Source organism: Rhamphochromis longiceps, linkage group LG18, assembly GCF_057381845.1.
Source record: "Rhamphochromis longiceps isolate RC_006_pf linkage group LG18, R_longiceps_female_GT1.1, whole genome shotgun sequence".
In the NCBI taxonomy this organism is placed as follows: Eukaryota; Metazoa; Chordata; class Actinopteri; order Cichliformes; family Cichlidae; genus Rhamphochromis; species Rhamphochromis longiceps.
The window spans coordinates 8,670,129-8,693,752 of record NC_140574.1 but is presented as its reverse complement, the minus strand read 5'-3'; the positions used below and the strand labels follow the sequence as shown (position 1 = coordinate 8,693,752).

The window sequence follows — 23,624 nt, the reverse complement described above, 5'->3', positions numbered from 1 at the left end:
GCTGAATAGTGTAAACTAAAGACAATTAAAATGTGGGGTATTATCTCAATATCCGGACATGGGTGTAAAAAATCTGTACTATCCCACACCTGGACGTTTGCTTACCCTAACGCACCTGCTTAGCCCGTGTCAGCCTGTTAGACGGTTTCAGCGCCCTCTGCCGGACACCATTTAGCATTACATTAGCTGGATTCAACAGTTTTACTACTGCAGTCACTCAGTAACATTGGTGCTTATTTACCAAAATATATTCCAGCAGAGAGCTGAACAGAACAGAGTCTGCGCAGACTTCGTCATGACGCGCATTGATCGGGAAGGGGTCTGGAGTCTGAGAGAGCGAACAACGTGCTTTAGATTAACCCGATTTAGTAAAACAGTAATTGAATCAATCCGCCTCGGTAAGTTTTGTTTTTAAGACAGAGAAGAAAATCTGAAGACATGCAGGCCACTCCCAGTTATGCGTCTGTGCTCAGATGTTTTGAAAGTGTATATAAAATACGCTTCTTCTTTTGCACAGCGAATACCTTCGTCAGAGCTGGCGTGGAGATCTCTGCAGAAGTTTAGCACTATTTAAAGTATAGTTTATTTTCTGGAAGATTTACCCAGATTCTCCAGTATAGTTTCAGACTTACCGTATTTCCCGGACTACAGAGCGCACCTGAATATTAGCCGCACAAGCTAAAAGCAGGGGAAAATCCTGTTTTGTACATACATTAGCCGCACCTGACTAAAAGCCGCAGGTGTTTCAATGTTGACTTATCATATGTAAGAGAATATGCACAAATCGAATTGTCAGGAAAGAGATGGCTGTTTGGAGACACACCCCTTTTATTAATATTTTGAAAAACAAGTTATGGGTACATATTTGCATAACCTTTTAGGGTATTGTTAGGTATTTTAGTACCATGGTAGCATTTACTGGATATTGTTTTATAGTGACATTATACAGGAAAACTCTGTCATTCAATAAGGCCCCTTTGTTTTAGTTATTTTTCTCTTTGACCCAAGAATTGATGTGTGAGAATCACAGGCTGGTACAAGGTTGAAATACCACAGAGATCACTCCCTCAGCTACATTAGTTTCTTAATCTTTTAGACGCCTGTTGAAGGCCAGATGGTTTGTTTCAGATTTCACTAATGAAAGAACTCTTTGTTTTGTGCCTTGAAAATATGTCGCTGAGATAATCACAATTGTAGCTGAACTGATACACTACACAAAGGATGGTTCTTCACCCATGGGCAGGAAGACGCTGCCTTATCTTGGTCTGTACTGGTTTAAACTGATAAATCTGCTGTCTCATGAATTTTACCCTCTATATAAACTGTTGTACTTGTGAATAAAGTTGAGTCAATTTGGGAAGACAATCTGAAGCAGTCTCTGTTTTCTTGTTCTCCCAAGCTGCTCCCGAGCTCGTACTAACACGCTGCTTGAATATTACTTGAGAATATATTTGACTGTGTTACAGACTAAGGGACATTCTCTGCTGATAGGTGAAGGTACATTCTCTGCTGATAGGTGAAGGTACATTCTCTGCTGATAGGTGAAGGTACATTCTCTGCTGATAGGTGAAGGTACATTCTCTGCTGATAGACGTCCACGCCTCGAAGGAAGTCGATCCACGGATTAGGCCCTGGAAACCGTTTCCTTCAGGTATGTGTACAAGTAGTGGTAATTACAAGTACAAAACATGTACTGTGCTTCATAAATGAGTAACAAATGTAGTACATAACAATAACCTACAGCACACCAGAAAAATAGATTCAGACTACCTTTTAGGCTCAGGTGCAGTGACACGGCTTTAACAAGAAGAAAAGTCAGTCATTCACCACCATCTTTCTCTTCTTCCTGCGCACTAAAACCACCAAAGTCCTCTCCTCCAGTGTCGGAAACGAACAGGCTCAGGGTGGCTTCATCATCCACTCTCAGCTCCTTTCTTTCGTTGTCACTTTCAAAACCAAAGAAATCCTCATTGTCAGTGTCAGAGTCGAACACCTTCTGAAGAGCCTCCTCTCCTTCAGGCAGCAGTCCAGCCCTTCGAAATCCGTTGGTGATCGTGGATGTTTTCACACTTTCCCACGCTGTCAGAATCCAGTGGTGGAGTTGGGCATAACTTGCTTTTTGCAAGTTTATCGCCGCTCATCATCCACGCCTCCAGCTGAACGCGTAGCGCTACTTTGAAGTTTGTTTTTCGCGCTACTTCGTACGGTACTACGTTGCCTGGCGGATGGACATGTGACTAACATACCACTCTTGAACTCCGATCCTTCCGCCAGGCAACGTAGTGCCGTACAACAGCGGAACAAACAAAACAAATCCGCTCATGGACAATCCATAGAAAAGCCGCACCTGACTAAAAGCCGCAGGGTTCAAAGCTTGTGCAAAAAGTAGCGGCTTATAGCCCGACAATTACGGTAAACTAATTAAAAGTGCGATTTTTTTTTCAAAGGGAGCAAGTAACTTTACTGTTTTAGTTTTACTGCGTTTGCGTTACACCGCGCTTAAATTTCTTTGCGCTTCTACCCTAAATTTTTTTGGTAGTCTTTTTCCTTTGGTGAATTTTGACCTTTACTACAAGCATAATTTCACTAGACTGTAAATTTACTTTGACTATCATCTTGCTGAAGAAAGTCGACTATGATGGCATTATATGGGAAATTGCGCTTCCCTCTGTTTGTTTCTTGTTTGTTTCAGTATTAAAATGCATGATACAATCTAATAGTAAATTCAAAAATACATTTATGGAAGGTTGTTTCTTTTCTGTTTAACAATAATCACCAACGAAGAAGACGCACTACCACAAAACCTAGGGTAGAAGCGCAAAAATATTTAAACGACCTTTAGCCTAAAAAAACTTGGATCTGTCCGCCTGTGTGAATTAATTGAGAGGAGATTGGTTGTTGCATGGACATGATCCAAGGGCATGTCGGAGCACTGGGCGTAGGTTCAACACCTGTTTAACTGATTGTTAATACAAACATCTATTTAGCCATCCAGTGGCCTGCTGAGTTTAAATTGAGCATCAGAATTTAGAAGAGATTTTAATTTGCATTTGCAAAGAGGTCAAAGAACAACGCAGAGCGCAACAACAGAAAATAATAATAGCAAACACAGAATCATTTATAGAAACAAGGTATATACCCGCCGTGATTACAGAATACAATCAGACAAAACAATCTGTACAGTCGAGTATATCTTGTAATAGAGGATTATATAAAGACGTGATGCTATGGAGCCTTCCATTCAGCCATATCAAATTAAAACAGACAGAATCTTCCACCACAACATATTAAGGATATCCGCACTCTTTGACATCATCAGGATCCAAGAACAAACTGCCATCAGTGAGAAAACGATGCTTTAGAACAGCCACTCCCAAAGTCGAGAGTGCTGCAGCCCATTTAAAAAAAGAAAACCTAGCGGGGCCCACCCAATCTGAAATCCTCCCTCTAATTAAAATACAAAAGAAATGTATATGTTTCCTTGAAAACAAAACAAACATAAACAACTCAGGCTATAATTTGCTATTGTTACCCAATCATATGCATAATGTTAAGTTCAGTGTGTGACCCCGCCTGCCACAGGGATACAAATTTAAATACATGAGCAGAAAATTAAGGTCACAGTAATGAATAATATCACAAACTAACCACCTCGTACTACCAGTTCGAATTCACTTTTTATATAAGTAAATTAACTTGTATGAACATGTAACTACACATACTTCCGAGTAATTCCAAACCGAATTTCTGTTAATACTGTGGTCCACCTGCAGTATCTTTACAGCCCACCAGAGGGCCCCAGCCCACACTTTGGGAATCCCTGCTTTAGAAAATTACTTTGGACACTAGAATGTAGGGAAAAAATGACCTTTCACATCCAGTAACTATGTGAAAGGTCATCAAAATGCACCTGTGAGAGTTTTCTCCAGTGACTGATCAGAGCAGGAAAAATACCCAGTGTATTATTGCTTGTTTCTTTTTCTCTGCATCATTGGCATTAAATTTATGAAGTTTTACTACTGAAAATTTTGATATATCCCAGTAGACAGCTGAATTAAAATTAAATAGGTTGCTGTTTGTAACAAAGCTGAAATGTAATTTTCAGCCTTTAAAATTTCATGTGGTTAAAAAGTTGTGAGATTTAAAAAATGCTGGGACATTAAAAAGTGCCACATTTTGACCTAACACTGTATACTTTCTGGTCTGTAACTCCAGTAATCTACATAGTATGTAGCATTGCGTCCTCAAATATATTGAAGTTAAAAAAAAAAAAGATCTGATTCTGATGGTGTCGAGTGGGAAGCATTCCAAGAATGTGTCACAGTCTGGCTGGCAGACCGTGGGGATGTGGGGAAGGAGGACCCAGGCGCGGAGCTCAAAGTTCAAGCAGTGCGTTTATTTACAGAGGGTGATATCAAACAACAATAAATCCCCGTGTTTTTCCCCAGACTCCCGTGTCGTGTCCTCCAAGTGCTCTCTGCTCCCGTGTCTACACTCCCGGTGCTCGCTGCTCCTTAAGCCTTCCACGCTCCTCCTGCGGGAAACAATAGCGGCAGTAGTCAGGACACTGAACAATGGCAGGCATACACTACACGACCAAAACCTAAACTGGGTAACTAACGTGGAGTCCCAAGCAATGATCCCGCGTCGGTGGGAGCTCCAAGACTCTCTTAAGTAGCTCCCCCGACGAGGCCTGATCAGCAGCAGGTGTGTGGCTTCGGGTGTGGCCAGTCCCCTTGCAGGGCCACACCCTCCAGGCCTGACGCCGCCTATAAACAAGTGCTCAGCCACCCACACACACATATACACAAGCACAGGGAAGGGGGAGCAACACCAAAATACACAACAATAATAATAATAATAATAATATAATACATGACTGCTCAGGGATCCTGGGTCGCCCAGTCCCAGGACCCTGACAGAATGTTTCTTTTTTATTTTCCTTGCAATGACCCATTTGTCCAAATATTGAACATTCATGGAGTTCAGTCTTTGATCTTTCAGAAAAGATGTCCTCCCAAGTCAGGCTGAGGCTGCTGCCGAGCACCAGGTGTCTGTTTGATGAGCCCGTTCAGCTGAAAGTGGCCGGGCTGCGGTCAAGGCAGGTGGTCACAATCAGAGCCACATCGACCGATGAGAGAGAAGTGGTGTTCGGCTCTTCAGCCACTTACAGGGCAGATGATGGCGGAGAGGTCGACCTGAACCGAGACCCCTCACTCAACGGGAGCTACGTTGGAGTGCAGCCCATGGGTCTGCTGCAGTCACTGAAGGCAGACACTTTGCACAAGTACTTCTTCAAGAACAAAGCTCTGAACCCTCACGTGGTGAAGTTTTCTGTGCATGAGCAGGAGGCGGATGGCAGGATACTGGCAGAAGAGACAAACGAGAGGTTTTTGATGGGAGACAGGGTCAGTCGGGACCCAGTCAAAGAGGGGAACATACGAGGAGTCTTGTTTACACCCCCAGGTACTGTATGTGGTTTTCCACTTAGAAGTATTCACTATCATTACAGTGGGCCCCCTTTTTTTTTTTTTAACAGGTGGCGAAGGTATATTTTCTGCAAAGGGTACATCACTTTTCTTGATTCAATTTCAATTCAATTTTATTTATATAGCGCCAAATCACAACAACAGTCGCCTCAAAGTATTTATATTGTAAGGCAGACCCTACAATAATACATACAGAGAATAACCCAACAATCAAATGACCCCCTATGAGCAAGAACTTTGGCGACAGTGGGAAGGAAAAACTGCCTTTTAACAGGAAGAAACCTCCCGCAGAACCAGGCTCAGGGAGGGGCGGGGCCATCTGGGGTGAGAGAAGGATAACAGGATAGAAGACATGTTGTGGAAGAGAGACAGAGATTAATAACAGATGTCTTAAAAGATGTCTCAGTTCCTAAAATGCATCTGGAGGACAGAGGAGGGGGTGGCTTGTCATATTAGCTGTAATCATATTTGCACAGCTGTATCCTTTGTAGAAGTACTTATTGTACTACTTTGGGAAGTTATTTAAAAGTATCCTTAAATATAAAAAAAATGTGTTTAACACCTCTGAGATCATAAAATACAGCACTAATTGGGCTGTAATGAAACTATATGATGAAACTTACACCAAAATCACGATACATGAGTGAAAAACATTTTAATTCATATTTAAACTGGAAAACATAGATGAAGTGTTGAATATGGATCTTTTATTGTAGGGCTTTAGGTTAAAGTTGCACATTATGCATGATTATAACCTACTGTAACGTTCACAAGAACCAGACGGTTGGGGTCTCAGTTTGTCCGTTTATTCGGCACATAAGCCAGCGGGTTGTTAACTCAGGGGGAAGCGCTCTCGAACTACACCTCTCTTCAGCCTGGCACACACACAGAACAACCAGGTCCCCCCACCCCTTCCTGTACACCACCCTCACTACTTCCTGCAGCCCAACCAAACATGAATCTTAAAGGAACAACAACAGTGTGCAGAGAAAACCAACATGTCACTGTCCAGTAACACTTAACCATCGTTACACTACTTACATGAAACTTTTGTTGTCTGTGTTCTAGGAGAAGGTCCGTTCCCTGCTGTGCTGGATCTGGGCACCTTCATGTCTGAGAAAAGAGCCTGTTTGTTGGCCAACAAAGGGTTTTTGGTCCTCACGATTGCTGTGTTCAGTGACAGACAAAATATGAAAGAGATACATCTGGACCCCTTTAAAGAAGCCGTGGATTTCTTACGCCACCACCCCAAGGTGGGTCCAGTGGGTGACACTTAAGCTAGCAGCGTAACTTTACAAGAACCCATGTAACTGTGTGTTCAGACCGAATGTGAAGCAAATGTTTTTGGTTTTTTTTTTGGGGGGGGGGGGGGGGGGGGGGAATGATTGCATGCGTAGTCTGTGAAATGCAGTGAACTGGTTAAAAATCAGTCAGGTTTGAAGAATTGCTTGGCAAAAAGTGAGACACTGCTTTAGGGAGTCCTAGTTATGTGTAGTTACGAGTTATGTGCCAGAACACCCATTTTTTTCTTTAAACTGTTCCAGTTTAAATGCCCAGCAGGTCACAACTTTTAATACTTTGGAATTGCCGGTTTCTGAGCTCTGTGTGTTATTTCACAGGCGGGCAGTAAAGGAGTCGGCATAATATCAAGATCAAAGGGAACAGATATCGCGCTCTCTCTTGCTGCATTCGTGCCCGGTGTGGAGGCCTTAGTTTGGATCAATGGCACCAGTGCCAGTGTGGGCACTCCCCTCTACTACAAGAAACAGCAGATCCTCTCACCCTTAATGTTTGACTTCAGCAAGGTGATTACCACCAAGTCTGGAGCAAACCTTATCAAGTATGCTACTGAAGATCCCCTGGAAGAGAAGAACAAAGGAAGCCTCGTCCCCATTGAACGAGCCAAGAGCCAGTTTCTCTTTGTGGCTGCAGAGGATGACCTCAACTGGGACAGCAAGGCCTACATGGACCAGATGGTGGAGAGACTGAAGCGTCGTGGGAAGGAGAACTTTGAGACTGTTTTTTATCCTGGAGCTGGACATTTGCTGGAGCCACCCTATGGACCCTTCTGTTCCTCTGCTTTCCATGGGATCCTTAGCTTCTCAGTGGTGTGGGGAGGGGAGCCCAGGGCCCACGCAGCAGCAGAGATCCACCTGTGGAAGAAGATAGAGGAGTTCTTTAGAACTCACCTGAGTTGTGATGCTGCACAGGCTAAAGCCAATTTATAAACAGGATTTGAAAGATAAAACAAAAAACAACTATTGAATATATTATTTTATTTGCTTGTGAATATTTTCTGTTCTGTCTTTGAATGCATTTCATGTTTGATTTTAATATCAGAATACTTTAATAATTCCTCAGGGAATTATGTGGGTTACAGTTACTCCAGGACAACAGTAAATGGCCTGTATTTGTATAGCGCTTTTCTAGTCCCCAAGGACCCCAAAGCGCTTTATACATCCAGTCATTCGCCCATTCACACACACATTCACACACTGGTGATGGCAAGCTACACTGTAGCCACAGCCACCCTGGGGCGCACTGACAGAGGCAGTAACTTCTTCCTCACCTCATCAAGCTCTTCTGACTGCTGCTGAGCTCCAAAGCTTTTTACCTGCTTGGAATTTGTGTTGACTGAATACATAAATTCATAAATCAAGTTTAATACAATGGCAGCAAAGATTAAAAGAAATATTTGTGTTCAGCTTGTGAGTGACCATCCTACAGCTATCTGGGTGAGGTCACTACCAGAAAACAGCAAGGAAGGAGACCAAAGACGCCACCTGGGAGATATCGCTACAGAATAAATAAGATAAGATAAGATAAGATAGAACTTTATTAATCCCTCGGGTGGGTTCCTCTGGGAAATTCGACTTCCAAAAAAAGCACAGCAACGACCAAAGTTACAGTTACAGAACTGTTATATATATATACACACACACACACACACACACACACACACACACACACACACACACACACACACACACACACACACACACACACACACACACACACATATATAAATACAGAGACAAATATAAATAAAATATACAAAGGGGATAAATAGAATAAATAGGAATAAAAAATAAAAATACAAGTGAATTGCACATTTCAAGTATTGAGTCTATTGCACCGTTGACTATTTACAAAAAGTATTGCACAAGGTATTGTACAGTGAGGTGCAGAGGCACTACAGCTTAGTTGTTCCCTCCTTTGTCCTCCTGTTTCCCCTCCCTCTCCCCTCCAGGGAGGGGTTAAACAGTCTGATGGCGTGTGGGACAAAGGAGTTTTTAAGTCTGTTAGTTCTTGTCTTGGGGAGAAGCAACCTGTCACTGAACAGACTCTTCTGGTTGTTTATGGCCGTGTGCAGAGGATGCCCAGCATTGTCCATAATGTCCATCAGTTTCTTTAATGTCCTTTTCTCTGCCACTGTCACCAGAGTGTCCAGCTTCATGCCAACCACAGAGCTAAATGTTACAATACAAATGCGAACACACAGGAAAAAAAGGTTAAACCATACAAGACCAACTCCAAGTTAAAGAACTGCATTATTATAGCACATTTCTAAAGTATATTTCACTACCACAGTAGTACAAGGATGAAAATGGCACCACAGAAAACTAGCACATTACTCATCAATGCTGCTCTTTTTTATGATAAATAACAATGTATTTTAAAATACTGATGTATTGAAAAACAAGACAAATTAAGTGTAAAAACCTTTGACTTGTGGTTGTGAAAGTATTTGCACCACTATCAACTACAGCAGACTCCAAATGCGATTTTGTCATCCTTTAATAGGTAGAAAATGGAGAAATTAAAGTAGAAATGACTAAGTCCTACATTTGTGAGTGTTAAACAAATGTATTCCTGCTTCAGCATTTAACTGTAATGACAGATTAACTGCTAACAGACATTATCTGTTTATTAAACTCAAGAATTAAACATAATTGAATTTATGACTGTTTTATAGGTTCACCTTATTTGTTTACCAATCTAATGTCAGTCATCTCAACTCTGTATTGTCTTTGGTTGCTAGACTAACAAGCCAGTCCAAAACACTCTTTTCTGCTTTGGGGCGGGACAAGTGGTAAAGGTTCAGGTGAACCTGTGGGACCTGACACAGAAGCTAAGTCCTAAGAATTAGTGATGGGAATTCCGGCTCTTTTTAGAGAACCGGCTCTTTCAGCTCGGCTCACTAAAAAGAGACGGCTCTTTCGGCTCTTCAGGTTGTTTTGTTGCTTTAATTAATTTATTATTAACAACAATATAAAATTATGCACAAAAGGAATTACTAATGTAAAAAAAAAAAAAAAGTGGTTTTATTTATGTATGTTTATATATAAATATATACAGTGGCCCCTAGAGATAAAGCCCGTACAAACTCCAAAAAGCACGTACAAATTCTAAAGGACGTAGAAACTCCAAAACACATTTCTAGCGTTAACTGAACTTCCAAAACAGAGCTACCTAGATCACTTAAATTACACAATTGAAAGCATATGTGTATTGTTTGTGTATTTATACACAGGCACTCATATATATTCAAATAATTTAAAGAAAACGTTCATTTATCGATAAAACAGGCGGAGCGAGAACACATCCGGGACTTTTTCGCGTTCTCGGCTTGATGCATACTTTGAATTGGAACAGTACTTGGTCTCCGACTGATGACGTATCACGAGTACACGAGAACACAAGTACAAACAAGAGAAAGGGCCTATGCTTCAGGTTTAATATGGACAAGTAAATGTGTGTCTATGTGGGGGCCCACTAGTACAAATGTGGTTTAAGTTGACAATAACTGTTTTAGTTGTACCCTGGGGCATTTCAAAGGTGAAAGCCATTCCACTTTAAAGGTATAAGGTTTTATGAGTGAAACCAGAGTTAGGACTTAGGAGGCCTGGTGTTTTATTTTGAAAATCTTAATTTATATACCATGCAGTAATTGTTACAACATTGGGTTTTATTTTTGTTCATTTCATAAGAAAGTAACTGTTTTCAGTTCATTTTTTCCTTTCCCAAATAAATACCTAGTCATATACAGCAGTACAATGAACCCAGCCCAATCTCACGCTAGCTTTTACCATAGCTTTGTGGGAATGGGCAATTGTTTGCATCGTCTGTCACACCAACCCTCTGCATGTCCTCCTTCACTACATCCACAAACCTCCTCTGTGGCGTTTCTTCTTTGTAACATAAATCTGTAACATATTGTTAAATAGTCTAGTCCAGGGGTCGGCAACCAGCTGTGGCACGCGAAAGGTTGTTAAGGTTAAGGTTGTCTCCTTGACCTGGAGACAACATATAAGATGACACCGCCATGGACCTCAACCTGCAGGCTTTGTGTTACCTGTTTCTTTATACAGGAGCATGTAGGGGTGGACTGCCTTTTTATTTGATTACCCTTTTCTCATGTTTTTCTTAGTTAGGGACATTTTGGGGGACGTTATACTCTTACTTGTTAAACACATGCTCCCATCCACTCTCTTGGTCCAGAAGCTCCATAATCCAAGTGTCCCAACTCAGGTCTGATGGCATTTTTTCAGTGGTGCTTTTAACCTCTTGGGAACTTTCACTACATTCCTTACTTGATGCAGAAAGAAGAAACGAGTCAGGGATGCATAGCAAGCACAACAAGACACCAGCAGCCCAACCTTTCACCAACTGAAGACATTTGCAGCACCATAAAACATGACAGAGAAGAGCTGGGACTATGTGAAAGGGTGAAGTGCTGCAGTAAAGTTGCAATGGTCCTATCTTTTATACAGTCTATGGTTCACTCTATTAAGATGTGATTATTTCCAAGGTCCATTTAGTTTTAGTTAGCTGAAGCTAAACCAGAAGTTAAAACGAGATGGTGAAAAACATTTTTAGTTAATGTTACGACTGTTGTCGTAATGTTGTCTCATATGTAAATCTGAGTGTGCAGGTGCCTTTCCGTGATTGGTGCATCCATGGGACGGCCCATACAGATTGGCTAATGACCTGGAGACAACATATAAGATGACACCGCCATGGACCTCAACCGCCAGGCTTTGTGTTACCTGTTTCTTTATACAGGAGCATGTAGGGGTGGACTGCCTTTTTATTTGATTACCCTTTTCTCATGTTTTTCTTAGTTAGGGAGATAAGACATTGTCATTTGGTTTTATTCTTTTCATAAATAAGTTTTGTACATCCTTTAGATACGGTCCCTTTTGTTTGTTGTTTTGGGGTCCACCCCGAAGCTATAGTTCGCTCCTTTCCTTTGTTAGAATTCAATCACTGTGAAAAAAAATCACCATCAAAATTGTACTGGTTGTGTGATGTGCTGCTTGGGGTCAGACAGGGGTGGATCACCCTTATATTATGGTCTGGCCACCCTTAGAAAGGCCATAACACTAACTAAAATGAAAATTAAAACTAGACTTATAACTGGCTGGTGTCCTTACCAGTGACCTTGGGTCTGAACTGTGGGCTCCTCTTTCCAGGTGTTCGTACTGCCTGAGTGGGACCAAGATGTGCTATCTCGCCTCTTTTGGGTTTTCTGCATGTTTCTGGCTCAACATGCAAGTATCCACTTCTTGACGTTCGCTGTTGGTTGCAGCCACTTGAGGTTTTTGGGCTCATTTGGGTTCTCAACACTGGGTGACTTTGATGGGAGTGAAAGCATCCTCACAACATAAATCACCACACTACCTGCTTTTGTTTCAGATTTTTCTTTATCCTTGTTAACATGTTTGGGTACTGGGTTTACCTGTGATGCATTTTGTGCTCCAAAAGCTGTTATTTTGTGCAGCTGTGCTCCAAAAGCTGTCAGCATGACCTTTTTTATCATTAGATTGTGCCACACCAGCATCTGAGAGAAAAGCTTTGAGTTTGATTTTGTGTTTGTTTTGCAGGCACTCAGGAGAATAAGTCATGATGTTTCTTGTGTTTGTCATGCTAGTATCTCAGTGCTTGTCAATCACCAGTCAACAGTGTCACCACTGTGAACAACATCCTTCGACTGTTCGAGCCAAAACCTTCGAGAAGTCCCTGCAGCCGCTTCAAAACTCATCACTGAGCTCGATCTCTCTTTTAACACGCTGGAGACAACAATGAAAGAGGACTTTCTTTCATATGCTGCTTTGAGGGCTTTGTTCGTGAATAACAACAGAATCAAAACCATCCATGAAGAGACATTTCACCCGCTGATTAATTTGGAGAAACTGGACTTCCACAAACCAGTTGGAGACTTTGTCTTCTGGATGGTTTCAGAAGCTGATTTCTCTCCACTATTTCAATCTTTTGGGAAAAAAATATACAACACTGAGTCCGGGAAACCTTTTCGTGCCACTGAGGAGCTTGAAGACCCTCTATTTTTGAGGAGCTTTCCTTCAGTCTGTCAGTGAAAGGGATTTTGTTGAACCTTGAAACTGCCGTGACCCTGTCCAAAGACCAGCTGGCCACCTGGCCGGGTCAGTCATGGATATTCACAAATACCCCATAGTACTGGTGGAAAAGAAATATCGAGGGAAAATCCATGTTCAGACCATGTTCAGTGTGTCGTGACACTTGCACGATGGAAGAACACACCCACTTGTTGGTGCCAGAAGAGCCACTGAGAAATTATTGTTTTAGCTGGCTCATTACAAGTCGATGGCTGGTCACCTGGAATAGCATAAAACTCTGGAGCGAATAATTGCCCGATTTTACTGGCCAGGAAACTGTTTTAGACTTAGAGCTTTTTATTGTCATTGTGCAGTTTCTTGCACAGTGAAATTGGGTAAGTGGAGAGCATAGAGCCGCTGTATCTGTGCGCACCACCATCTTGCATTTCTTGCATGTTTGGATATGCGCCGATGGTGTGCGTCCAATGGTGTCAGCTGGTGAACCAGCTGGTCATTCAAAAAGCACCTTTATGCCCCTCACCATTAATGGAGGTCCCATTTGAGCGCATTGGCATGGACCTCATTTTATCGATGAGAAAAAGAAAGTCTTTAGTTCAGCTGTTGTTAACTGATCTTGACTTTGTTAATTAAACACTGCAAACCTGCCTTCAGTGTGTCCTGTACATGAGGTCATTTAGTACACCACAGCACGGTGAGTTTTTTTGAGCTGATGAAGTTCAGCCAAAACAGGAAACTTGCAGCAGGAGACAGCAACTTGTTAAAATGTTATAAAAGGTACAATGAAAGATTTTCACCCTACAGGGTTGTCAATGATCCAAGGATAAATGTCTAATTTGGTAAAAATTTTATAAGCCATTTCTGGAGAGACTGCAGTGGAAATGTTGTCACTTTTGGACTTTGCTACCTGCAGCTAAACATTTGCAGCTAAATCATTTATTTAAAAGCAGAAGCTGCAACTGATCGAGGGAATATTTGTCTGAAAACTTAAACTGAACTCCAAGGGTACCATTGCTCCAGCTTACCATCTTTACCTGAGTGAATCAGTTTGTTGAACAATCTAAATGATTCAGAAACTTCTGTGACATCAACTTAACTAAGGCTCATTACAAATTTCACAAAACACTGCTGAATACTTTTAATATTTTTTTATTAGTTATTTTTGTTTTTGTTGTTATTTTGATTTTAATAAAACAAAATAAAATAAAGAATTAAATCATTTCTTTGTTTTTTTTAATTTAATTTATTTTACAAATAAATTAATAATAATATTAATAACAACAATAAAATTAGTGCTGGCAGCGTAAACGTCATTAGGTAAAATGACGTTAACGCTGACAGCACTAATTTGTTGTTTCCAGAGAGCAAGCCAAACACTGGTCCAGAAAAGGACGATCTCTAGTAGATTTTGTTTTAACCTCCTAGGACCTGGTGTCCACATATGTAGACATAACATTTTGGGTTGTCTAGACCAAAATACAAAATTTTGCTCTTCAAAAACCTGATATCCACTTATGAGGGAGGACATTACACTGCCACTGTTCAATCGAAATTTAAAATGAATGTCCTCATATGTGGATCTCATTCTTTTGAGAAACAAAAAAAAGATAGTCCGAATCTGATGTCTTTGTTTTTACATTCATCAGGTCCCAATCAACCCAAATGGCACAGAGAAATTAAAAATGCATGCCATGAAAGTTCAGGTCTTAGGAGGTTAAAAATGTCCCTGCTGATGAGACCAGTGAATGTGGGGCGACGGTGGCAAGAAAAAACTCCCTCCTGGAGGAAGAAATCTTGGGAGGACCAGGCTCTCTGGGAGGACCCTTCCTCCTGAGGGCAATACTTACCTATACTTGTCCTCCAGTGTGCGATGGTGGGCTGGGACGACTGCTTTTCCTTCTCAGCATGACGATGACCTTAACTTCCTTCCTTCCTTCCACTTCCTGTTTCAGAACTGAGAATGAAGACAAAACTGGTTAACAAGGTAACAGGACATTTAAAAATTCTCTCACTTCAGGATGAGATGCTGTGTCTTCTTACGTTTCTCTTGTAAAACAGGATGTAGGCCGAGTGCTGCTGTTCCTCACAAACTGCAGATCCAGTTGTGTGAAGCACCTGTGCGTCATTATAGGTGAGCCAGCGATCTGATGTAGAGTGCTGACTCTCCTCAGGATGGACAGAACTACAGATGTAGTGTCCTGAAATCACATTAAGACAAATGAATCCAACTTCTGGAAGTCAACTGATTCAAGCAAACAGTGATTTTGACTTAGTGCTTCTTAGAACATCAAAAGCTTTTGTGTGTGAGTCCTTCACTGAAAAGTAGCAAGTTTTCATTTTCTGTTTGTCACAAGTCTGTTGTTTTACCTGACTCTGTGCCTCCATAATGACTGATGATGCTGACAATACTATAACAGCCACCACCCTGAGAAGGAACAAATCCAAAGAGTGTTAGTTTCATAAAGTCTCACATCAGTGCCACAATTAAGCTGATTTGCTGAGGCTACGTCCACACTAATGTGTTTTCGTTTGAAAACACATCGTTTTCTCTCCGCTTTGACCTCCCGTCCACACTGAGACGGCGTTTTCCTCAAGGAAAAACACAGCATCTTGAAAACGCTCTCGAAAACGCATACATTTCAAAACGGAGTTGTCCCGTCGCAGTGTGGACACTCGAAAACGCAGACTTTCTAAAATGATGACGCATTTTAGTCATGTGATGCAGTCATGTGAGCAATTAAACAAAGATAAGCCGAGTGCATTATACAGCAGTTGTTTTGATTGCTCTCAACTTTGACAGCCCTAAAAACGATTAATATCAGTTTGTACATGCTCCGGATAGCTTTTCTTCAAATTCTGTAATTCTCACTCACTTTTGCGCATGCGCAGGACTGGAACATAGGCGTTTTCGGCCGTTTCAATGCAGACGCACAACTATTTGAAAATGACTGAAAACGCTAGTGTGGACACGGAGTTTTCAAATCTATCCGGGCTAGTGTGGACGTAGCCTGAGACGTTCTGCAGTCTGTTTTTACCTGATTGGATGGCACCACCAAGTCCCTCTGCAGCCTGAGGGGGTCACCCACCTTCTGAATCTTGTAGGTTTGTGTAAAGCCAAACCTCTTCAGATGCAAGATCAGAACTCTGGCAGAAAAGAAAAAAAACACAAACAAGGCAGAAAATAAGAAGAATGAGTGTCAAACACAAACAGAAGATGGGAGAAAACGACTGCTCAAATATTGTCTCGAAAAACTCTGATATTTGATGCGCCACAGTTTGGAAACCTGGTCAGTCGATCAATTCTGATGTGACCTTACTCACCTTGGCAGTGTATCAAAAGACGACTTCAGTTCTGAGGCCGTCCCTCCACAATCACAGCGAAATTCTATTTCTTCTTCCTGAACAACAGCACAGAGAAAACAGGCTTTATGGTAGAAAGAAATCTCAACATATGCACACACACGCATACACACAAACACTAACAAAAAAGGTGTGTTAAGATCGCTGATACGACAACTCTATTGGAATTTGTGATCTTACCTTCAAGTATGTCTCTAACATGTTTATCACAGACCCCTCTGGAACCAGGTCAAGAGACAAACTGGTGAATTCCTCTTGCTGTGATGAGTGGTGACCGCAGCTACACATTTCAGGAGTAACGTAGTTAAAGTAAAGATCAGGTACGTGGAAAAGAGGTATATGAAAATATTGCAACCAGCTCTGCGTTTCTGAAAGACAGGCTTACCTCTTGCATGTCCTTATGTTCTCCATTTTAAAAATGTGATGGTCTTCTACTGGGCAGGTATAACTTTGGCCCAGGAGAGCTGCGTTCCTCTCCAGGCGAGGTGCGAGCCTTTTGACCTCATTGAGGAACAATGTTAGGAATTCATGAGCGTCCTGAAAGAAAAGCAGAGAGATTTAAAACAGTACATCAAAATCAGAAGGTAAAGCAAAAAACGAAATGTCCAAATAGCTGACGCACTTTCTGTGCACTGCCGGTGTATTCGGCAGCTTGATTGCTGAATGCCTTCTTAAAAGCTCTTAGGTGGTGATCTTTAAGGCCATAATCTGTCGACTCATGACAGTCCCTGACATCAATAAGCCTTCTGTAGAAAGGAAGGGTAAACAGACATTTCTGCTGTTAGATCTCTTTGTTCTTCAGGTGTTTGAAGAAAGTAGAAGGTTGACGTAGCGCACCTTAAGAGCTGAGCTTCTGGATCTGTGCTCCACAAAACCCCCTGACGCCTGATGTCTCTTATGAACTCCTCAATGTTGAGGAGGCTCTGCAGGCAGGAGTTCATGTAGCAGGTGTTTCCGATGTTTGGAAACCTGACACACACGCGCAACGTTTACAGTATCAGTGTAAAATAATTCATTTTCTCCACTTTGACAAAGTGACCTTTGATCTTTGTGCACCACGTGTACTCACCCGAAGCGGTCTATAGTCCCAGTTTGACTTTTTATTTTTTTCCCACCGCGTGCTACACTGCTCCAAAAAGGTAAAAACACAAACACAAAATTAGGAAAGATGTCAAGATTCTGAGCAGTGTATGTGCATGTATGCATGAGCTTTGACGCTGAAACATTTTGGAGGACGTCCAAAAGTAGTAAAAAAGATGTAAATACACAAGGTGGAAGACAAATGCCAATAAAAGGGAAATAAAACAGCTCCAACTAAACCACTGCTATAAATATCCCCAGCAGCATTAAAGAGTGGCGCATTTCTTTACCTCTGATGAGACGTAGAAGGAATTTCCTTCTCTGCCACGTTTTGTTTGTGTAATTTCTGTTTAGAAACAAGAAAACCAACATCAGTAATGGCATAAAACAAACATACCAAGGGAGTCTCTCCATGAAAAGTGTCCAGTTAGAAAATTTGGTATTATTTCATATTATTTATCACTTTAGTGAGCTGTCAGCTCATGAAGCAGATATATAGGAATATCTTTAAATAAAATAAAAACAATTTATTCATGCTTTAAATTGAGTTTTAAAGTTTGTCCTATGAAATACAAAATCCTTCATTTGGTTGTGATCAAAATTCAGTTTTTACAGAAATCATCCATGAAGCTTCATTAAAAGATTCAAAAATGCTTATTTACCATAAAAAATATTTAGAGAAACATCCTGCAAGTCCCTTCAAACTTACCTTTCTGTGAAAAAAAACCGTTTAAACATCTTTGAACTTAATTTGAGGACATAGATGTGCTAAATTGCTCTTAATTCTTCTCATTTAACTGTGATGAGTAAATGCTTGATGACAGGGACTCTTTCCATAAAACATACCTTCCAGAATTTAAAAAGAAACCAGCGACACTTCTTTTGTGTCTTCACAGTGCTGCTCTCTGCCTCTGCATCGCTGTCAGTTTGCTGCAGAGGACGAACAAACATAAGTTTATTAAAAAAGTAAAGTCACTTCAAATTAACAAGTGCAATTTAAAGAGAAAGTGCATTTCATATGTTTTGAGTAAAAGCAAACCGAGGAACAGCAGAAGTGTCTCCATTTTCTCTTCTTCTTTTGACCATTTTCAGCAACAGAAGCATCCGGGATGCTGATGAGGACAAAAGTGTAAATGTTATTTTTCAAAGTGGAAAATTTTAACAAGGAGTACATGCTGGAGATTGCAGATAAAAATTAATAACTGTAATGGAACAAAATCATGTATTTTGTACATTTACACTCTACATTTTCAAACGCTAATCTCTGAATCAATATAAATTATAGACAAGACTAGAAGTAGTAAAAGATGTAAATACAAAACACCAATAAAAGGGAAATAAAACAGCTCCAACTAAACCACTGCTATAAATATCTCCAGCAGCATTAAAGAGTGACACATTTCTTTACCTCTGATGAGACGTAGAAGGACTTTCCGTCTCTGCCACGTTTTGTTTGTGTGATTTCTGTTTAGAAACAAGAAAACCAACATCAGTAATGGCATAAAACAAAGTATATGGTAAGAAAATACAATATCCTTCATTTGGATTCAAAATTCAGTTTTTACAGAAATCATCCAAGAAGCTTCCTTAAAAGTTTCAAAAATGCTTATTTACCATAAGAAAATATTCAGAGAAACGTGCTGCGAGTCTCTTCAAACTTACCTTTCTGTGAAAAAGAAGTTTAAACATCTTTGGACTTGATGTGATCGCAGCGAAAATCTCCTCAGCTTTGCAAAAGTTCAACTGAAAACAAGCAGTCAGAGGTTGTATATTTATAAACTTTCAGCATAGAATGTTCATACCCTGAACAGCAAACATCATCATTATGATGTATGGGGCTAATTTGCATATTTTGGAATGTATGCTCATTTGAACTGTATGGCACTCGTCTCCAAGCAACTGCTACAAAATACAGGTCAAGTCAAGTGGCTTTTATTGTCATTTTAACCACGTGCAGAGGTACTGTACAGAGTGAAATGAGACAGCGTTCCTCCGAGACCCTGGTGCTATATATGACATATACGGACAAACCCAGGACTACATAAAGTGCAGTGTGCATAAATTGCAAAAATAAACAAGACAAAACAGTGCAAAACTAGACAGAACAGGACGATACAGACACAAGACAATGGAAATGTGCAAAATGCTGAGTATTGTGCAAAAGTAACTAACGTGTGTGAAGGTGTGCGTGTGCCAGTGCAGTCACTGAGTGTTCAGGGGTCTGACGGCTTGTGGGAAGAAACTTTTCCGTAGTTTGGTAGTGAGGGCCCGGATGTTCTGGGACCTCTTTCCAGAAGGCAGCAGGGTGAAGAGTGTGTTTGAAGGCTGTGTGGGGTCCTCCAGCGAGCGGGTGTTATAAGGAGGGGAGAGGGACTCCAATAATCTTCTCAGCTGCTCTCACAATCCGTTATAGAGTACTGCGATCTAATGCGCTGCAGTTACCATACCAGACAGTGATGCAGCTACTTAGGATGCTCTTGTTAGTCCCACTGTAAAAGGTGGTGAGAATGGATGGTGGGAGATGGGCTTTCCTCAGCTTCTGCTTGAAGTAGAGACGCTGCTGGGCCTTCTTGGTTATGGAGCTGGTGTTGAGGGAGCAGGAGAGGTTCTCCGCCAGGTGGACACCAAGAAATCTGGTGCTCTTGACGACCTCCACAGAGGATCCATTCATGTTAAGTGGGCAGTGATCCCACTGTGCTCTCCTGAAGTCAACAATCTCTTTTGTTTTGTCCACGTTCAGAGACAGGTTGTTGACTCTACACCTCTACAGATGGCCCGCAGTGCAACCCTTCAGCTTCCTAGTCCTATATACAAATTTAAAGACCTAGGAGACTTACTTCTCGTCACAGAGTTGTAGCATTCACAAGATTTTCAGAAAACTTGAACTCAAGGTCAAGGTCACTGATATTCAAACTGACCCCAGAACTTTAGTAGATGCACCAATGGTATCAATTCAAAATCCTACGCTTCTCGTTCTCGAATTATTGTCTTGACCAAGCTGAGTATACAATTATGAAACAATCATTTTCCATTTTTATTTCACTATCTGTAACTAAGACAAATAAACAGTATTTGGGACACAAGTCACTATTAAAGTGGTTAGTGAGACTCCACATCTGATAACAGTATAACACACTGCTTATTTATGTAAAATTGTCATCAATAAATGTGTTCAAAACAGAAGCTACACTGGCTTTAAAAGTTTTTGTTAACTCTGACTACCTGTCTGCTCTTACCTGTTTCTTTTGCTCTCTGCTGTCTTCATCCTCCATCCAACTCTACAGCTATTGTTTGTGATGACACGATGAAACTGAAGGGTGTCTGGGCACCGAAAAAAGAAAAGAAGAGAGATTGGATTAGGCTGCAGCTGGCGTGCCATTCTCTCACTTCAGGATGAGATGCTGTGTCTTCTTACGTTAATCTTGTAAAACAGGATGTTGGCTGAGTGCTGCTGTTCCTCACAAGCTGCAGATCCAGTTGTGTGGAGCACCTGTGCGTCATTATAGGTGAGCCAAGGATCTGATGTAGAGTGTGGACTCTCCTCGGGATGGACAGAATTACAGATGCAGCAGCTGTTTCCGATGTACCTTCACCTGAATGGGCTCATCAAACATACATTTGATGCTTGGCAGCAGCTTCAGTCTCACTTGAGAGGACATCTTTTCTGAAAAAGAGAAAAAGATTGGACTTTATGAATGTAAGATAAAAAGTCCCCTTACACAATACTTTTTCTAAGAAGATTCAGAGACAGATTGATTCATATTACATATTGTTTTATGTTTTCAGACAAACAGAGAGACAGATAAAGACTGAAGGGTGCCATTGCTACCATGCAGTGTTTAAAATACTCCACTGTCCCAGTTTGTGCTCAGTGTGCATGAAATGCTTTACACCAAACTCCACTCAAAAAATTTGCCAATTTAAATACGTATCATTAGCAAGCAAGCAACCACACTATAAGTGCCCACTGTTAATTCAACAAGCTGTTAATATTAGATCCATTTCAGACAGTGGCAGTAATATTTTACACTGGGCAGCAAATCAGCACAGCAGGATCTTTCAGAGTGAGACAGAAACTCTGTGTCCTATTTTTTGTTAATTTTTAATAGCTCTTGCACAGCCACTGTTAATGTGATACCTTTGCACCAGATACCCTCCCATGCACCCATCAGTAAAGACTTCTTTTCTAAAGTATGAAGTACTCAGATACACCTTTCTGTACTCCTTACAGGACAATAAACCACTGATAAAAATTTCTGTAGTTAAAAAGGGATATTTGACATGAGAACACTCAACCGTTGGAGGTTATGTGAGGCCTGGAAGGTGGGACTGCTGGAAAATTAAAACGTTACGGCTTGAGTTCCACAAAGCTCAAGGTAAATAAAATACCTTTACAAATTTCTTCCATATTCTTAAAAAATTCTGATAATTTCTTTAATATCTTTTAAAAATTCTGATTGTAGCAGCCAAAAAGGAAATCACAAGGTATTGGCTCTTTCCCAGGCCGCTCAGGATATCAGAGTAGAAAAATATTGTGAATAAGATTTATGTGATGGAATCTACAGTTTACAGTTTCAGTACGACTTAAGTGTGCTTTTGTCAAATTATAGAGCAGATTTATTAAGCTCCCTGCGACCCTGGAAAGGATAAGCAGAAGCGAATGGATGGATGGATTTATCAAGCTTCTGCCGCCAGACTTTCCTGAAGTCTCTTCGGTTTAGAAATTTAGATTAAAATACTCTTAGAACTGCATATCTCTAAAAGTAAAATACAAAAAGAAACCCCCAAAACACTTTTGATGAGTTTAGAAAAACAACAGAACTACAGCTGGATATTTGAATTATTTTAAATTATAATACCAAGAAAATCACAACTAAATTAAAGGCTTGAGCAATGTGTGATGTGGTTAACTGTTGTTGTGGAAGTTTTCCATTTAAATAAAGCCTGCAGACGAGCGGTGAGCGGTAGCTAACAGTCTTTAATCAAAACACACAAAGAACAGACAACCAGGCTTGGTGGAGAGCCTACATGACCGTGGGGCAGGTCAGCAGAGTCTCCCCTGAGTCTAACATGGCTCTCAGTTAAATACCTTCTCCAGGAACAAAAGGCAGTACACAGCTGTTTCACACCTTAACCTCCTAGGACCTGGCGTCCACATATGTGGACTTCCCATTTTGGGTTATTTAGACTAAAATACTCAATTTTGCTCTACAAGGGCCTGATATCCACTGATGAGGACATTATACTGCTACTGTTCTATCAAAATTTTAAACGAATATCCTTATATGTGGCTCTGATTTTTCATAAAAACAAAAATAAGGTAAAAAAAAATCTGGTAATTCTTTGTTTTTACATTCATTGGGCCCCAATATGCCCAAATATCAAAGAGAAATTAAAAATACATGCTGTGGAAGAGTTCGGGTCTTACGAGGTTAAGGTTCACACTCCCTTGCTACCTACCAGAGTCCTCAAAGAGACAAAAGTTTCTTCCTGTGGAGCTGTCTGCTTCCCCCAACTTCCTTACTACACCCCCACCATTTGTCTTATAGTATGAGTGTGAAACATGTTAAAATCCAGTGGCACCAAGGCATTATACAATAAAATAATGTGATTAATACATAAGTAAAAGAAATTCCTATACACTGTCAACTGTGATTGGTGTGTGCGAGTGTATTATGCTCAAGGAGCTTTTAACTGCACAAATGAGCAGATTTGTGAAGTTTAGCTTCAAAATGTGTTTTTATATGTTCATCATGATTTTTTAAATATGCACTTGTAAATAGCTTTCTGTATGTTTACATTTCTGTGTGTTTGTGTGGAGCAGGGATTTGTGAGCACTCAAAATTCACACAGTGCACACATTTGTAAAATCTTTTTTTTTTAGATCATTTTGAGATGTATTATTTCCATAAAATATGCAACAGCCCAAAGAGAGTTTTACATGCATGTTTTTTTCTTAAAACCAAAACTCACTGAAGAAAATGAGTCACTAGTCCGTGCTGTTTCTTGATGTACCCGTGATCTTGTGGACTTATGACGGACTTGAGTCACAGACCAAATATGGTTCAATACAAAATATGCTCAAAGCAAGTGAATACCTTATTTCTAGTGACGACTTGTGTGGACTTAGTACCTTACTTACTACCTTAAAATACGAGTAAACCATTAAACAGGAGTAGCTACATTGTCTCACCTTGTTTTGTTTTTTCTTCTCACATAATAACAAACTGCTTCCACCTAAAGTTAAGAAATTAATCTGTGGGTTGGACCATATCAATAAAGCCATTTTTAGTTTCCCATTTACACATTATATATATTT

The 23,624-nt window shown here is 40.6% G+C and overlaps 2 protein-coding genes and 1 long non-coding RNA gene across 3 annotated transcripts in view; 2 read left to right on the top strand and 1 right to left on the bottom strand.

The window, feature by feature from the left end:
* The first annotated feature begins 243 nt into the window (after positions 1–243).
* LOC146647672 (acyl-coenzyme A thioesterase 1-like) lies at positions 244–8,518 on the top strand. Its single transcript, XM_085389642.1, has 4 exons — positions 244–398; positions 5,005–5,466; positions 6,558–6,742; positions 7,109–8,518. Exons 1-4 carry the CDS (start codon positions 296–298, stop codon positions 7,715–7,717), a joined length of 1,359 nt encoding a protein of 452 aa, XP_085245768.1. The 5' UTR covers positions 244–295; the 3' UTR covers positions 7,718–8,518.
* A 6,194-nt stretch (positions 8,519–14,712) lies between these two features.
* On the bottom strand, positions 14,713–20,577 carry LOC146647671 (ubiquitin carboxyl-terminal hydrolase 37-like). The gene is made up of 16 exons (XM_085389989.1): positions 20,542–20,577; positions 18,968–19,048; positions 18,714–18,769; positions 18,345–18,417; positions 18,152–18,235; positions 17,596–17,651; positions 17,295–17,351; positions 17,063–17,194; positions 16,848–16,971; positions 16,611–16,762; positions 16,406–16,505; positions 16,187–16,263; positions 15,901–16,009; positions 15,233–15,290; positions 14,906–15,063; positions 14,713–14,808 (listed from the first exon to the last, which is right to left on the bottom strand). Exons 1-16 carry the CDS (start codon positions 20,575–20,577, stop codon positions 14,713–14,715), a joined length of 1,449 nt encoding a protein of 482 aa, XP_085246115.1.
* A 915-nt stretch (positions 20,578–21,492) lies between these two features.
* Positions 21,493–23,624, top strand: part of LOC146647666 (uncharacterized) — a 302,194-nt gene continuing 300,062 nt past the window's right edge. Inside the window, exon 1 of the long non-coding RNA XR_014908484.1 lies at positions 21,493–21,681. This is a non-coding gene — a long non-coding RNA (uncharacterized LOC146647666). The remainder of the gene's footprint in view (positions 21,682–23,624) is intronic.